This window comes from Trachemys scripta, chromosome 19 (genome assembly GCF_013100865.1).
Source record: "Trachemys scripta elegans isolate TJP31775 chromosome 19, CAS_Tse_1.0, whole genome shotgun sequence".
NCBI lineage: Eukaryota > Metazoa > Chordata > Testudines > Emydidae > Trachemys > Trachemys scripta.
Window position 1 is genome coordinate 3,543,113 of NC_048316.1, and position 17,438 is coordinate 3,560,550.

Here is a 17,438-nt window from a genome sequence, read left to right on the forward strand (position 1 = left end):
CGGGGATGAGAGGCCGCCCCCTCTGCCGGCCGCGGAAGGGGGAGCGCCCGGCGGCCGCAGGCGCCCGAGGCCCGAGGGCAGCGCGGGCCCCCGGCCCGGCCATGGGGCGCAAGAAGAAGACGCTGCACGACTACGCGGCCGAGTTCAGCGACCTGGGCGTCAAGCGGCACCTGCTGGAGCCCGGCGGCGCCGGGGAGAGCTCGGTGGTGGAGACCCTCTACTGCAAGTCCTGCGAGCTGCCCATGCGGGTGCGGCGGGACCGCATCCTGGAGCACCTCTCCTCCGGCCGCCACTACCGCAACCGCCGGCTGGTCAAGCAGCACGGCCTCCGCACGCCCCTCCTCATGTGAGTCCGCCCGGAGCCCGCCTGCCCGCCCCCGGCTTCCCCGGGGAGCCGCCCCGGCCCTGCCGCACGTCGGGATCCATTTCTTCCTTCTCCCCTTCAACCCCCCGAGCCATTACACGGGGCTGGTCACGCGACTCTTATTTCAGCTTCGTGTTGTCTTCACCTAACAGCAGGGAGCGGTTATTCTTCATCCTAAAAAGCTGGCATGCTTTTATTTTTTCTCTCTAGTGGTGCTAAAACTTCCTGCTAATTACCCAACACTCCTGCAGAGAAACAGATGGCAAACTGTATCCGATTTCTAGGCAGTCAGGGCTAGTGGTATCCTTTGTATTTGTCAATTTCAATGTGGCATAATTTGTTTAAAAGAAAAACAAAACAAACCCCCCCGGGTTTTATAAAACCTAAGATCTATAGAAATATGTTTACCACTAAGAAGGTAATTGTTTATTAAACATTCCCTTGCAGCCTTTGAAACCCAAATATTTCAGTACTAAGAACTTAGAAGTGAAAATGACTTAATTGCTTTTCATTATCAGAGCAGAATAGTACAAAAATACACTCAAAAGTAAACTGTTTAAAAAAAACACCACACTGTTGTTAATTCAAAGTAGTGTGGTTACAGATGAAGACTTTTTCAGAGTTGGTAATGTGCATTTTAAGATGTGTATGTTGCCTGTGTCATTTAAAGTACACTGACTGGGAAACGTATTGCAAATTTCTTGAATTTTATGGATTAAGAGGAAAGTAAAACAAAAGCAAGTGTAAGTCATCAGAATGAACTTCATCCATTTATTTTGATAACTGTTGTTTAAATATAATGATTTAGGTTAGTTCATAGAATACTAGTACCTGCACTTCGTGTATTTTGTGAAAGTGTAGCTAATAGCTCACCATGAAGAACCTGCTATTAAATCTTTGTTAAGAAGATGGGAGATACTATTTTCTTTGTGTATAGCTAACTAAATTTAATTGCCAGATAACATGTCAGTCAAACGATGGAATCAAACTTTAATAAATTTATGATCACACACCTAGAGACACCTGAAGCTCAGTAAAATTTCCTTAGTTTTCTCTTGTTGGAACAAAATCTTTGTATTTTAATAATCCTGAATTACAGTGGCTTCCTTAAGACTTTTGTCCCCTTTTATCTAGATCTGCAGGTTCAGACCTTGGTACCAGCCTTTCCATGCAACTTGACACTCCTTCCCTGCTTTCTCAGCCTTCATTTATTCTCTCAACCAACCCCTGCATCACCAGCACTGGCACCAGCTATACCATGGTACCATCTCCACCTTCCTACCACAAGTCCTTGATCCCTGTTCACCCCAGCGCCATCACCTCCACAACCAGTGTCATGTCTGCCAGAGAAGACCAAACACCCTCTACCTCTACCAGTCACCCTTCGGCATTCGCTGCTCTCCATATGAGAAATGCGCCTGTTCCCTCAAAACAGAGCACCCAGAGACTTGTTATTTCTGAGGCATCCAACAGCGTGGCTTCTGGAGGGTCAGTGGGACGGTACAGCAGTAGTGGGACTTCAGGAAGCAATATTGGTCTTGCCCTCTTCGGCGTGGGGCTTGGTAACAAAGCATTGTTTCAAAGTTTGATGGAAGAAAATGGCTGCTGTTTGCTTTACATTGTGGAGGATCAGCTGCCAGATGTGGAACGTGCCTTCAATACAGAATTCCTGGCCAACACCAGGGTGCTTCGGCAGCAGGATGCCGACATAGTGCTCAATGATCAACGGTACAGTCCACCAATAACTTCCATGCATGTTTCCTTATTAAGTAATTAAGGCTTTAAAGGATAAGTAGCACAATCAATCAGCGTTCTTACTGTCTTTGGAAAATTTTACGGAAGTTAGGACACACTTGGGGAATCCTGCTTGTCTGACCTCAGTACCCTCAATATTACATTATAAGATTGGAACGCCATATTCCTTTCAACAGCAAGTGGCAGCTATAGGTCTAGTTGAATTACTTTACTAGAAATCCCGAGGATAGCACAAATTCTAGGATCTCGCCGGGAAGCTTAGTTAAACTTCCGTATATAGGGCTTCTGGATGGAGCCGTACAAACAAACGATCAGTCTCGTCTCCGCAGATAGTTTTGTAAGGGATGATGCCTTTGGCCAAATTCCCTTCCTCATGCTGTCATGTAGCATGTTGTCTGTCAGTTTCCCTGCTGGCTGCCACCCTTCCACCGCAGAGTGCCTGGCTTATTTCAGTGGAGGTGAATGTGTAAAATTCATAAAGCACACCAGGATCCTTCAAGATGAAGGGTACAGTGGAAATGTGCAATATTATGTTGTGTTTATATCGCTTTACTGAACATCCTGGAATGCTGATCTAGATTAATACAATAAAAACACGTTGGCTAAATAGAGTTCCTGTCAACTTTCAAATGAAGGCAATATTTCAGATTTCACACAAATCTTAAAAGGGAACAGTGACTCTGAAAGATGTTACTTTACAGTAGAAATTCAAAGGTTAAAAATGTGTTGAATTGTACTCACTGTACATTTTCCTGCAATTTGCTGTGTAAATTTGTTTTTTAAGCCTTTCCCCATATGTTTTGATAACCTAGAGGGTTCAAACAGGTTTTGAAAGAAACCATTTTAAAGGTTTTTCTATTAAGCTGTGAACACATGTTCTTTATAACTACACCGTTTAAAAAAATATCTAGTGAGGCTACGGACCATGAATTAAGTCAGCGTTTCATTTAAAAACTCTACTAAATGTAGTAACCCAATCTGTTCCTGATACTGTTGCCCCAGAGATTATGTCTTGCTGTTCTTAAAGAAATAACTTTCCCAGCTCGTAATATTATTGTCTCCTGGGAGTTGCTGGTTTCTTTCCCCACCATCTTCCTGATGTGAGGCGCTTTTGTAATGAAGACTTTTTCTCTCCTTAATTTTGACCCCCGTTTGTTTCAGCAGAAGTTTTGTCTCCATCTAAGTATTTTTCTCTTAATTTCTGCAGTGTCTCTGGAGCCATTGTCTGTTCACCACCTGAAGCAGCCTCTGAAATTGTCATAGATGCTTTACGAGCAGGTAAGGGGAACTGAAGTAGATCTGCAGCAAATTCTGCTTTCATATATAACCTGTTGTCGCACTGAATTGGGCCCACTATGTTTATAAAGCTACCGTTTGGGTAGAGACGCAGTGAACCCAAAAACTGACAGTGTACTAAAAAATGATTGGCTTTTGAAATCTCCTGGATCTCCTTATTGGAGAATTGATCTGAGACATGCTATTAGGGGCCAACCTTGTGCTCCTGAAGTCAGTGGCAAAACTGCTGTTGACTTAATGGAAGCAAGATCAGGCCCAGTTTAAGTACTAAATTGGCTATTTTAAAAATAATCGTAACATTAAAAACATCCCAAAGTGCTAATTTTCCAGTTTTTGTATATTTCTCCAGCTAAAGATCAGCCATATATTTGTTCTGAATGCTTGTTCAAATGAAAATTGTTCCAAGAATGAAAGCCTTTTGTGTCTTTTACATATGATGATTAAAGAACGTCTGCCCCAGCAAAACTTTGCACTTATGATCACTTTGTCAGGGAAGTCCGTGTCAGAACTGGAATTGAGGAGTTTCTGGATCCCCATTCTCAATTTCAGCCCTATCCTCAGTCCACTAGAGCAGGGATCCACAAATTCTTTTATAGTATCAATCCATCTTAGTGGGGTGATTATCTTGTGGACATCTCTGTTCCCAGTTGCTGTCTCATGGTATAGTTGTGGCAAGTACAGCATGGGCATACATGGTAAAGTAACATTAGGAAAGTATTAATGCATTTAATCAACTGTAAATGGAGAAGAAAGCCAGCACCATGTAACAGGCCGGCTCTCCATGGACTGCCACCAATTGCTCAGTTGGTCAGTGGTGGTCCATAGTGGCCTAGTGCAGTGGTGCTCAAAACAAGTTGCCTCTCTTATCTTTCTGCTAAAATGTCTCAATACTTTTATCTGTGGAAATCATTTTCCTCTGGTGTCCTAGAAACTGTACATTTCTAGACACAAATTGAGCTTCCTGGTTAGTGATGATGTATCTGTATTAATGCCCTCTGAACAGGACTGACTTCAGTTTTATTTGTAAATTCCTTGCCTTAATTCAATAAGGTCCTCCCATCAGCATTTATATCAGGGATTATTATTCCTCTCCAGTGATTAAAATCACTTGCAGTCTGCCTCTTTGTACCTTGCAGCTTCCCTTGAGGCATACATGGAGTGTCTAATTGCATAATTAGGGAGAACTTAGTCCACTGAAGACACTGACCCTAATGATTTGTAATGTCAACGGAGCTTGTACTGTGTTGTTGTTCTGACTACAGGTAACTGAAATGTCTGTTCAGAGAAACTCAGCTAGGAATAAAAGAAAAGCCAAGAAGATCAGAGTTTCATTCTCTCTAAAAACAATCACTTCTTGAGATTTGTAAATAGTAAATGGTAGCTGCTGTAGGTATAGAAAATCATTCAGCTAAAACAGGTTTTTCAGTTTTCTGAAACCTTGCCTCTGGAATGCGTTGACATGTATAGAACATTGCAGAATATATAATGTTCAGTGTGGATTATGTCCTGCCTTCAATTTTGTATTCTATGACATTTACATAGGGAAAGGCGTGTTTTGCGAGAAGCTACCCAGTTTAGATAGGCAGACAGCAGAGGCTTGTTTTGATGAAGCTGACAGATGTGGAAGACCATTGGTCTGTGGATTCTACAAGTAAGACCAGCATTTTTTTGTTTTCAACAAGAAGCATAAATGTAAAATAATGTTTATATCTGATGAAACCTTCCTAAATTTTTCTAGCTACTTAATTCTTGTTTTAGAGAAATTTTGCTTAGAAAGTAGCTAAACAGAGAGCTTGGTTGACTTGCTGCTTCAAAATTCATTGTTCACGCTTCATAGAGATAACAATCGAATCTTTTCATAATTGGCATAGGATTAAAATTAATTTATTCATCTACACTGGATTGGGTGCTAACAGAACTTGCATTACAGGTACCTAGGGTAAGATTTTCAAAAGCATCTAAGCATGTTCAGGAGTGACTGAAGGGGGAGCCTAAGTCATTTATGTCACTTGTGTTCTTGAAAATTTTATGCCAGATCTTTTTTGGAGGTGAGGAAAATGTACTGGTAACTAGAATTACTGAGCCATACTATGGATCAGCTTTGTTGGCCTGTGGTTTCAGAAAAAAAACAAAGTGGGAAGATTTTTTGTATGTGTATACAGTCATCTAATTCAGCAGACATGGGTTTTGGTAAAAGTTAGCCTACTTGAGATCTGCATTTGGCTGTTCTCAGTTGCAAAATAACATTCTTTTTAAAGAATGTATGTAACAAAAAACTCTTTCTAAGCTACTACTGATGTAATTAAGCCACTGTAATTTGGTGAAATTCATCTCTATGCATATAGCCAGTATAGTACATATGTATTATTTAAATGTAATGTAAGCCCTATTTTGAATACCTTAGGCTGACCTTCTGTATACAGGTGAATTTAGCTCGTTATTCCTTATAACACCTTTTGGAAGAAGTAGTTTTTGTACATTCTAAGGTTGCATAATGGACATCAAAATGAAAGTCCTGCTTGTTTTCAGAATGGTTGGTCCATTTAATAGGAGTACATGTAGTAAATATTAAAAAGTGTTCTTTCTCCTTGTGGTTGTATATATAGATCTTAGGGCTTGTCTACACTATAGATTATGTCGGCATAATTTGTCTCTCTGGAGTGTCAGTAAGCCACCCCCCTTGGTGACATAAGTTACACTGACCTAAGTGCTTGTAAGAGCTTCTCCCGCTGACATAGCTACTGCCTCTCGCAGAGGTGATTTTATTATGCCGACGATAGAGCTGCCTTTCACTGGCACAGAGCGTCTTCACCAGACACACAGTGTTAAAGCGCTGCTGTAGCGCTTCTAGTGTAGACTAGCCCTAAATCATAAATCACTGTAAATATGGGGAAAGACGGTTAATTCTAATGTACTTCTGCTTTGTTACAGTTCTGTAAACTCAGTAACTCCACTGAAGTCAAGGAAAGTGGCTCTGAGTTTACACCTAGAATTTGACCCAATATGTTTAGTAACTGGATTATTACCCTCCCTGCCTTCCCCCCCAGCCTTGACCACTTATTTTTTTGTTGTTGTTGTTGAAAACTGTTCATTTCATTTTAAGCAAAAATTATCTGTATGCAAATTTTTATATATATATGGAAATATATTCAAACACAATATATACTGTGATATTGCATTTTGGTTTGAGTGCTACAGAGAAAGTTGAGCCCAAGCCACAAGAACTTCTCTAGAGTGGAGGGTTTTTTTTGTTAAGATCTAATTGAATATAAAACCGTAAAGGTGTCTTTTTAGCTATACAGGCAAGTCTCATCTTAGGCGCATTTAACATGCGCGAATTCAGCTTTGCGCGGTCGGCAAAAACGGGGGAAAAAAAGAAAAAACAATGTTAAAAACTGCATCTGTGGTGCGGGCAATTCTGCCTGCCATTGAACTCAATGAGTGTTTCACTATACGTGGTTTTCACTTTATGCACTAACTGCAGAATGGAACCCCCGCGTAAGATGAGACTTGCCTGTATATAACTTCCTGGACATTGCTCATCACTTTATTCATAGTGGCTTAATATCTTAGTTTATATTGTTAGTAAAGAGCTTTAAGGGCAAATACTCATTCTGCTTATTGCCTATGAGAACTTATTTTGAGTTTTTGAAAGTCTCATAATTTGCTGAGCAATTGATCTCATCAGAAAAATTGGACTTTGACCCTTGTCTAAGTTGGAAGTTGTCTGAAGACCAGACTCTTTTCTGCTACCCTCAAACATCTGACTGCATGTCAGTGGTGTAGATGACCTGTTCTGTACTCAACACTCACTGTTCCACATTGGCTGTCTCTCTGTAGGCGTTTTGATCCAGCCCTGCAGTTCTTGTATAAAAAAGTCCATGATGGCCAGGCGCTGGGGAGGATTCATCGGATTTCGACAGTTAGCAGCATATATCCAGCAGCATCTCTTAGCTTCCTAAAAAAGTCAGGTACTGAGTAGCTTTCTTATAGAAGAGGAAGTTGGTTCTGTGAAGGGATAGCAATTTATCTTGCCGTGTGTGTGTGTGTGTGTGTGCGCGCGTGTGCGTGTTCGTCCATCCCCCTAAAATGCATTATTCTGTTCCTTATGGCAGGGAATATTCCCTTTGACCCTAATGTTGATTTCTGATGAGTGAGTATATCTGTATGTTCTTGGAAATAATATTTCTGGTGCTCTTGCATTGGTTTCCATGCAGTATAGATATCTAGGTTTGCTCATAGGTTTTACAGGAATGAAATGCTAAATCTTGTAGTGCCCATTTTTTCCTTCTTACTTCCAGGTGGGATTTTCTATAATGCTGCTGTACATGATATTGATATTATCAGTTTGTTGCTGGGAGAAAGTGCACCAGATACAATATTTTCACTGGGACATGCATTCTGTGCAGGTAAAACTACATGGATTGCTGACATTGTATTGGATGTGTTGTTAGTTTCCTAGTCATTGCATATTTCAGTGCTAGACATTTGAAAATATGTGAAAGGGCAACTAATGTAGCTGTTCTCTGATGGATCTGTTTGAAAATTGAAATACAGAACAATTTCTAGAATGTTGGGATAGATTTGCAAACACTTAAAAAAACTTCACTGAATTCTGTGAATTTCTCAGTGCTTCAAAACTATTATTGTAGGAATATCAGTAATGCCAATTGCTGTGAACGTTGGGTGATCTGTAAAGGGTTTATAATATTACCATTTCCAGGGGGTTTCAAACAAAGCTTTGTGCTTAAAAATACCATTTTTTCAGTTCTTTGGTTAATCAACTTTATCTAGGTCAGGTTTATTTCCCTTTTAATACTTCAGACCACTTTATGGACCTGGTTTACATCAGCCTGTTAAACTATTAATCAGAGCCTAACTATTTTAAATGTAAGATTGGTTGCTGCCAGCAATGGGCTGCCATTGCTACAAGCTGCAATATAGATCATCTTAATGTATGGTAGGGCATTGAATTGCCAGGAATAAAACCAATAAGTTACCATATAATGGAATCTGAAGGCTGTCTGATGTTGCTGTATTGTAACGACAAAGGCAAGTATGTTTCAAAGGCAAAAGGTTCTCTCTAAGGTAGGCCATGCTGCTTGTCCTGGAGAGTTCAACCTCCAGTAAGTACAGTAGAAGCATCTCCAGAGTTTAGCAGTGCTGAAGAGTGGTGGGGTGGACTGTACTCTGATTAGTGTAGGCGGCCATAAACATGTTTGATATTTACTGTGCTTCTTATTTTACTGTTTAAAGATGTTCTTTTCACCATAACGCCTCTTACGAAATAAGAGCAGTTTTGTGTACAAGAGACTTGCTGGTTTGCTTAATTTCCTAGTCTGAGTTAGTGCCTCTCTTGTTGCTCAGATATGGCCTACTTGAAGGATGCAGACACTGTAGCAGTCAGCATGAAATTTCCTAGTGGAGCAATTGTTACTTTGGACGTCAGTCACCACTGTACTAAAAGCTGTGATCAGAGACTAGAGGTGGGTTTTTTCAGATGAGTCTGTCGTGATACTATGGGTGTACGTACACTACACACAACACTACTACTGCAGTAAAAGTAACAATTAACTGACTGTCATGCTCTCAATTTAAAATAAACCTTCTGTTTTGTTAGTCAAATTCTGCCAGTGGATGTGCACATGGTCATTTTTTGGAGTTACTGTGAGCTTCATATGGTCACGCAAGAGCAGAATTTGGCCCTGATACTTTCTCAGCTGTTTTGGGTCCCTTGAGGCTTAAACTTTGTAGACAACCTATCCCTTTTTTTTCCGTAATTTTTTATTGTGGACACAGCAAGCCAAGAGGTAAATCAAAGTCTCACAGATATAAAAGGTACCAAGGGGGGGGAAAAGGTACAGATCTCTCATTATTGGAGCAAATCTTTTCTGCCTAAGTTCATATTGGTTTATATTAGAGTTCTCTAAGCTGGATTTGGCAGGGGGAAATGTTTAAGCCTTAAAATAAAAGCGGCTTGTTTCATAACAAAGGGAGAGTGGATATACTTTGCAACTGTAGCCCAGGCTAGTACCAACGTGTGCTTGTGTCCTCTGTAGTGACTGAGCAAGTAATTCTATCTGCTGGAGGAGTTACTCCTTGTGTGGTACAAGCCAATGGTTTATAGATGGTTTTAAGGCCAAAAGCATGTTAATTTAGGGATCTTTAACATGTTCATGTGTATTTTTGTTCCCCCCCCCCCCCCCCTTTCTCCTAGGTTCATGGTTCTCAAGGAACATTACGGGTAGATAATCAGAATCCCTTGGGAATTACAGAACATGGAACGTCTGTGTCCATATATTCACAAACCCAGGCTGATCGGTACAAAGAAGCATACAGAGAACTCTTTAGACACTTTCTCAGAACCCTCAAAGGTTAGAAAAAATTGCAAACATATGCAATGTCCATTTATTTGTAAGAGTAATCTTAATTTCCCTTTTGGATTTGCTTTTAAAAAACAGTCTTGAAAATTGTTCCAAAAGCAATGTCAATTAGGGGTTCATTTATTCTTGGAATCTCGGTCTCCACCAGGAGAGAAAATGAAGAAACGAGTGTTCCTATGAACTCTAAATACCAGCCAATCTGAACAGTTTGACAAGTAAAACCCTTAAATAACTCTGAAATCTAGATGGTTGTTTTTAATATTAGAATTGACATTTCTGGTGGCAGCCAAATAAAATGCTAATTGATGACACTGGCAGTCTGGGAACCCAATGAATGGGTCTAGTTCTGCCTTTGGATGTCCCACTGTGTCACATGTATATCTGAATACAGAAGTTTGCCCTAAAGCTGTCAGATATAGAAGAGGAGAGTAGATTTTCAATGTTTAATGCTTAGTGTTTAACTTGTTTAAGGTTTGCTGGTGGTTTAAAGCAGCATCCCTAAGCTGGAAATTTGCTGACAGTCCAGTTTTCTTAGATTCAGAGGCCAGAAGGGATCATTGTGATCATCTAGTCTGACCTCCTGGATAACATGGGCCAGAGAATTCCCAAAATAATTCCTAGAGCAGAGCTTTTTTTAAAAAAAAAAATAAATATTATTATTATTATAATAATCCTGTCTTGATTTTAAAATTGTCAGCGATGGAGAATCCACCACAACCCTGCGTAAGCAGTTCCAGTGGCTAATTACTCTCACTGTTAAACATTTATGCTTTATTTTCAGTCTGAATTTGTGTAGCTTCAGCTTCCAGCCATTGGATCATGATATACCTTTCTCTGTTAGATTGAAAAGTCCCTTATTAACTATTAGTTCCCAGGATAGGTACTCCTACACTGTCATCAAGTCACCCCTGAACTGTCTCTTTGTTATGCTAAACAGATGGAGCTCTTTGAGTCTGTGACTACAAGGCATTTTCCTAACTCTTTAATCATTCTCATGGCTCTTTTCTGAACTCTCTCATTTATCAACATCCTTCTTGAATTGTGGGCACCAGAATTGGACATAATATTCCAGCAGTGGTCATACCAGTGCCAAGTAGAGAGGAAAAATAACTTCTCTACTTCTACTTGTGATCCACTTGTTTATGCATCCAGAGATCGCATTAGTCTTTTCATTGGGAGCTCATGTTCAGCTGATTATCCACCGCAACCTGCAAATCTTTTTTTCAAATTCACTGCTTCCCAGGATAGAGTTCCCCATTGTGCAAGTATGGCCTACATTCTTTGTTCCTAGATGGGTACAATCACATTTTGCCATGTTAAAATGCATATTATTTGCTTGCATCCTGCTTACCGAGGGGTTTGGAGCACTCTGTATCCGTGACCTGTCCTCTTCGTTATTTGCCACTTCCCCAGCTTTTATGTCATCTGAAAACTTTGTCAGTGATTTTCTTTCAGGTCATTAATAAAAATAGGGCCAAGAACTGATCCTTGTGGCACTCCATTAAAATTATTGGTGATAATTCCCTGGTTACATTACGTTTATGAAACCTATTGGTAGCTTTTATCTATTTAATGCATGCCATATTAACTTTATATCATTCTAGGTTTTTTAATCAAAATGTCATGTGGTACCAAGTCAAACACCTTACACATATCTAAGTATATTACTTCAACAGCCTTACCTTTATCAACCAAACTTGTAGTTGCATCAAAATAAGATATCAAGTTGGTTTGACAGGCTCTATTTTCTGTAAACCCATGTTGAATAGCATTAATTATATTGCCCTCCTTTAATTCTTTATTAATGGAGTCCTGTATCAGCTGCTCCATTATCTTGCCTGGGATCATTGTCAGGCTGACAGGCATATAATTACCTGGGTCATCCTGTTTACCCTTTTGAAAATTTGGCACATTAGCTTTCTTCCAGTCTTCTGGAACTTCCCCAGTTCTCCAAGATTTACTGAAGATCAACATTATGGTCTGGATTAGTGGTTCTCAAGCTTTTGTACTGGTGACCCCTCACATAGCAAGCCTCTGAGTGTGAACCCCTTTATAAATTAAAAACACATTTTTATATATTTAACACCATTATAAATGCTGGAGGAAAAGCGGGGTTTGGGGTGGCGGCTGACAGCTCGCGACCCCCCCCCCCCATGTAATAACCTCACGACCCCCTGAGGGGTCCCGGCCCCCAGTTTGAGAACCCGTGGTCTAGATAATACTTAGTCCTGCCATGAGTGCAGGGGACTGGGCTAGATGACCTCTGAAGGTTCCTTCCAGTTCTATGATTCTATGATTAACAGTCCAGTGAGCTCCTCAGACAGCTCTTTGAAAACTTTTGGATGCAAGTTTGTTACCTGGCTCCTAGCATTGGTATAGAGGAAACTAAAGAATTTCTTCCCTTCTTGTCCTTCAGTTCCTTGATTAATTTTGTTCTCAAAATCTCCATTTTGAGCTGAGTATGCCTATCTTCCCTCTTTTTATCTTCCCTGTTTATTAGTTTAACGCCCTTGACTACTCTAGCCAACCTGTCCCTGAGAAGATTAGTCCCTCTTCTACTGAAAGCTATCCAAACTATACAGCCCCTTCACCCCACAGAAGCAAAACCCACCACCCTACACCACTTACTTAGCCAGCAGTTCACTTCGAGAATCTTCTATCTTCCTTTGCTTGTGGGGCAAGAGGGAACTCAGAGAAGATAGCTTGAACAGTCTATATTTTACAGCATGCTTCGAGTTCCCTGAAGTCATCTACTGTTTGCAGTATGTACTGCGACACTGTCATTAGTGCCTCTATAGGATCCTTTCCCATCGACTTCAAAAGCCTATCCAACTTTAGAGTGACATCTCAAGTCTTGGCTCAGGGAAGGTAGCACACTAGGGTGTTGTCTGTCTGTCCCTTGTAGAATGTTCTTTCGATTCTTCTGAGTTCTGGATTGTCTGTCTTCCTTGGATGGTTGTAGAACTTTGTGTGCAAGCTTGATTTTCTTACAGGTTGGGCCAACCTGCCATCCACAGGTGTGTCCCATACATCTCTCCGTTCCCTTGGACCCGCTGGATTTTGAGAGGTCTCTTCCACAGTTTCCACTCTGAGGAATTGGTATTGATTGGAAATGTCTAGTGTGGGATTCCTCCAGATCCTTTTCTCTGTGGTAGCCACAGTCTGCCTGCTCTTGGCTATCACTAGGCACATAGAATGCCAACATAACATCTTACCTCTTATGGTTACGAACTGCCAAGCCTCCACTCTGACTTCCTCTCTCTCCTACTCTTTGGCGGCTGTCTCCTTTCTTCCTTGAAGCTGGAGTACTGATGTTTCCTGAACCTGGCTGTCTAGGGAACGCCTCAGCTTCTCTTATTCTCAATAATGTGTCTATTTCCCCATCTTGTCCAAGAATTTTCTCCTTCAGCACAGTCACTGGCCTGCACTTCATGCACAGGAAATTGCTTCTAGATTTAGGCAGGAAAGAAAACATGGCACATCTGTTGCAGGTCACCACCATGCTTCTATCACTGGCCATTTTGAAATCACTTGTAGAACTGAATCTGGAAGATTCTCACACTCCCTTCTCTAAACTCCCTCTGAAATTCTCCTGATAGCTGCCTCTGTTCATGGCTCCCATGTACAGAGTTCATGTAATGAGTAGAGTATAAAATGCCACATTTTAAACGAGCTGCTATTCATACCAGGATCCAAAACAATAGCTAAATTGAAGAAATCTTTAAAATATATCTAATATCTCCCCCCCGCCCCCCCCGAGAGAAGTGCTTCTTTCCTTTCAAAATTTTCATACTGTGTTGAGCAAAATGGGTGCAATATCCTCCTACAATGCAAAACTTTAGAGCCTACAAGTTCACTCAGTCCTCGTCCCCTCGTTCTTGTTCAGCCAATTGCTAAGACAAATACGTTTGTTTACATTTATGGGAGATAATGCTGCCCACTTCTTATTTACAATGTCACCAGAAAGTGAGAACAGGCGTTTGTATGGGACTTTTGTAGCCGGCATTGCAAGGTATTTATGTACCAGATACGCTAAACATTCGTATGCCCCTTCATGCTACAGCCACCATTCCAGAGGACATGCATCCATGCTGCTGATGCTCCTTAAAAAAATAATGCGTTAATTAAATTTGTGACTGAACTCCTTGGGGGAGAATTGTATGTCTCCGGCTCTGTTTTACCCGCATTCTGCCATATATTTCATGTTCTAGCAGTCTCAGATGATGACTGCGCATGTTGTTCGTTTTAAGAACATTTTTGCTGCAAATTTGACAAAACACAAAGAAGGTACCAATGTGAGATTTCTAAAGATAGCTAGAGCACTCAACCCAAGGTTTAAGAATCTGAAGTGCCTTCCAAAATCTGAGAGGGACAAGGTGTGGAGCATGCTTTCAGAAGTCTTAAAAAAGCAACACTCCAATGTGGAAACTACAGAACCCGAACACCAAAAAAGAAAATCAACCTTCTGCTGGTGGCATCTGACTCGGGATGAAAATGAACATGCATTGTTCCACCCTACTTTGGATTGTTATCTAGCAGAAACTGGCATCAGCATGGACACATGTCTTCTGGAATGGTGGTTGAAGAAGAAAGGGACATATGAATTGTTAGCGCATCTGGCATGTAAATACCTTGCGATGCCAGCTACAACAGTGCCATGAGAACACCTGTTGTCACTTTCAGGTGACGTGAACAAAAAGTGAGCAGAATTATCTCCTGCAAATGTAAACAAACTTGTTTGTCTGAGCGATTTGCTGAACAATAAATAGGACTGAGTGGACTTGTAGGCTCTAAAATTCTATAGTTTTATTTTTGAATACAGTTATTTTTTGTACATAATTCTACATTTGTAAGTTCAACTTTCATGATAAAGAGATTGCACTACAGTACTTGTATTAGGTGAATTGAAAAATACTATCTTTTGTTTTTTACAGTGCAAATGTTTGTAATCAGAAATAAATATAAAGTGAGCACTGTACACTTTGTATTCTGTGTTGTAATTGAAATCAATATATTTGAAATTATAGAAAACATCCCAAAATATTTAAATAATGGTATTCTTTATTGTTTAACAATGCGATTAATTTTTTTAATTGTGTGACAGCCCTACTTCTAGCATGTAAAGGACCAATCGCTTTGCAGATTGCATAAGGCAAGTTTCAGGGTGTTCTTGCCTACTTTGCTTACTATAAAAGTGCCCACAATAATTGGTTTAGTTATTTTCTTTCTCCCTTATTTACCATAAACATATTCAAAATAGTTAGTTGTTTCAGCAATTACTTGTTCAGGCTTGTCTTCTCTTAACTTGGGCCTGCTTATGTGAGCTAAGTTAGCTCTACAAACACTTGGTTATTACCAGATAATGAGATACACTGATGAACCGTATTTTTATACAGATCATTATTATTTGTATTACAGTAGCTCTTGCAGGATCCAAGTGAGATTAGGGCCCCATTGTGCGTAGGCACTGTACATGCAGATAGGAAGAGATAGTCCCTGCCCTGGAGAATTTATAGTCTAAACAGACAAAGGGTGGAAAGGGAAACCTAGGTGAAGTGACTTGCTCATGATCACACGTACGTCAGTGGCAGAGCTAAGAATAGACCCCAGGACTCCTGATTCAAAGTCCAAAGCCTTATCCACTATCCTTCATTGCCGGTAGTAACATATTTTTACTTTTACAGGCAAAGAACCCCCTGTTATCACCAAAGAGCAGTTTCTCTGGACGATTCAGGTAGCTGCAGCTGCCGAGCAGTCTTGGAGGAATGGATCTGCTGTTGACTTACGCAACGAAGCAATAGATGTGTCTCTAATCAAGACTGAAATCATGTGACATACACTGCTGTTTGAAGTGAAGGCTGTTCCCTGAGCTCTGCTAAAGGGAGTGAAGTCTCTTCATCTAGTGAGGTTTCCACTATTGTCTTAATACAAAACTAAACAACCTTGTTTATTTTTTTTTTTTACATTTTCACTGGAAACACCTATAACTCGGATACCTTTTAGAACTACATAAGCGTTCAGTACTGGTGTTACCGATGATTCTTAAGACATCATTCAGGACTCTGAGAAGAAATTATGGGAGGCTTTGTCTACAGTGGCATTTCCTTTTCGAAGGAGTTAGTTTCAGGTTCTGGAATACTGTTTTCCTGATAGTGGATTTCCCAGACACTAATCATGATAAGATAATGACGTACTGAAAACCAGCTGTTGTAGTGAAGACTGTGCAATGAACATCTTTAATGGCAGCTTGAAAATGAGGTGCAATCATGGTGTTCAAAATGAGAGCATCCATTTGGTCCATACTGTACATCTCATTAGTATATGCAGGAATGTGATTTGTCTACTAAATACCCCTCTTCTGAGTCCCCCATCTATAGAACTGTCCATATTGTTCTTCATTCATTGCTGTGGATTTGAAATAACATAGCTGAGAAGTTGTGAGCATCTAACTTTTTGAAAATGAGCAGGCAGGGAGACTTCTTACCAACCTGGCTCTAGAGTGTAATGAAAGAAACTTGGAAGGCATGCTATAAATTGGACTGTTTCACAGAGCAAACCATGCACTTGGGCATTTCTATATGAACACTGCATCACTGTTAAAAAAAAAAATAAAGGTTTCTTTTAGAACAAAATTGTGAATCTCTATACAGTAGTACTGTACAACATCTGTTACGAAGAAACATGTCACCTGGATGCAACAAAGAGAGTGCGATCTATCGGCAGTTTTGTTTTCTTTGCTTGAATCCAAATTCATGTTTCAGTGTTTCTTCAATAGGGAAATTAAATAATACCTGTTTTCCCTGCGTGAGGGAAAGGAATATGATATACATGCTTTTTACAGTCCGCCAGATTTGGATTACACATCACAGAAAAAGATAGTGCCTTCCATAACAGGCAAGTCTGTTTTAAACCAGGTTATTTGTAACTTTTTATTCTTATGTTGAGCATATTGAAATTTATATATTTGACTTTTTTATTCTTGTTTGTATTTCTCATACCCTAGTTTTCAAGATTTAAAAAAAGGTTTTTTTTAATTGTATTAAAATAACATTCTGTATTTGTCACATTTTCTCTTCCTAAAAAAAAATTAACTCTGTCAATTTCCAATTCTTATATATATATATATATATATATATATATATATATATATATATATATATACAGTATATATTACTAAAACTAGAAATAGCTGTGATATTTATAACTAAACACAGTTCTCTTGTGGAAATGGTTTTTTAACAGTGTCTTTTTTTTTGAAACCCAAAGAAAGCTGTGTATTAATGATAAACGTTACTGTCAGATTTGTGGTATATTTTCTGGCCATTTATTGAAAGATAGTTTATATATAACCCTCTCCCCCAAATTCCATTAAACCAAGATAGCCACTTATTAAATGAAAGCGAATGTTTTTCTTTTGTTGGGGTTTTTTCTTTTTGACGTGAATGTTTGATTCAGCCGTAGTTCTTCTAAAACTTATACTTTCCTAAGTGTAACTTCCTTAAGTATGATCTCAGATTGTCTCTGCTTATATGTTGCAGAAAGTAGCACCAGTGTGCTAAAAGCTTTTAGAAATGAGGTAGACTTTTTGTAGGCACTGACCAAGATTCATCCACAGCTGTTCCCCAGTCACAGATGAAGGC

General features: G+C 39.9%; 1 protein-coding gene across 1 annotated transcript; it reads left to right on the forward strand.

Moving 5' to 3' along the window:
• Positions 1–24: 24 nt before the first annotated feature.
• On the forward strand, positions 25–16,912 carry LOC117867918 (inositol 2-dehydrogenase-like). Its single transcript, XM_034753380.1, has 9 exons — positions 25–346; positions 1,499–2,092; positions 3,327–3,397; positions 4,958–5,066; positions 7,256–7,386; positions 7,717–7,824; positions 8,783–8,901; positions 9,633–9,789; positions 15,483–16,912. Exons 1-9 carry the CDS (start codon positions 102–104, stop codon positions 15,629–15,631), a joined length of 1,683 nt encoding a protein of 560 aa, XP_034609271.1. The 5' UTR covers positions 25–101; the 3' UTR covers positions 15,632–16,912.
• The last annotated feature ends 526 nt before the right edge of the window (positions 16,913–17,438 follow it).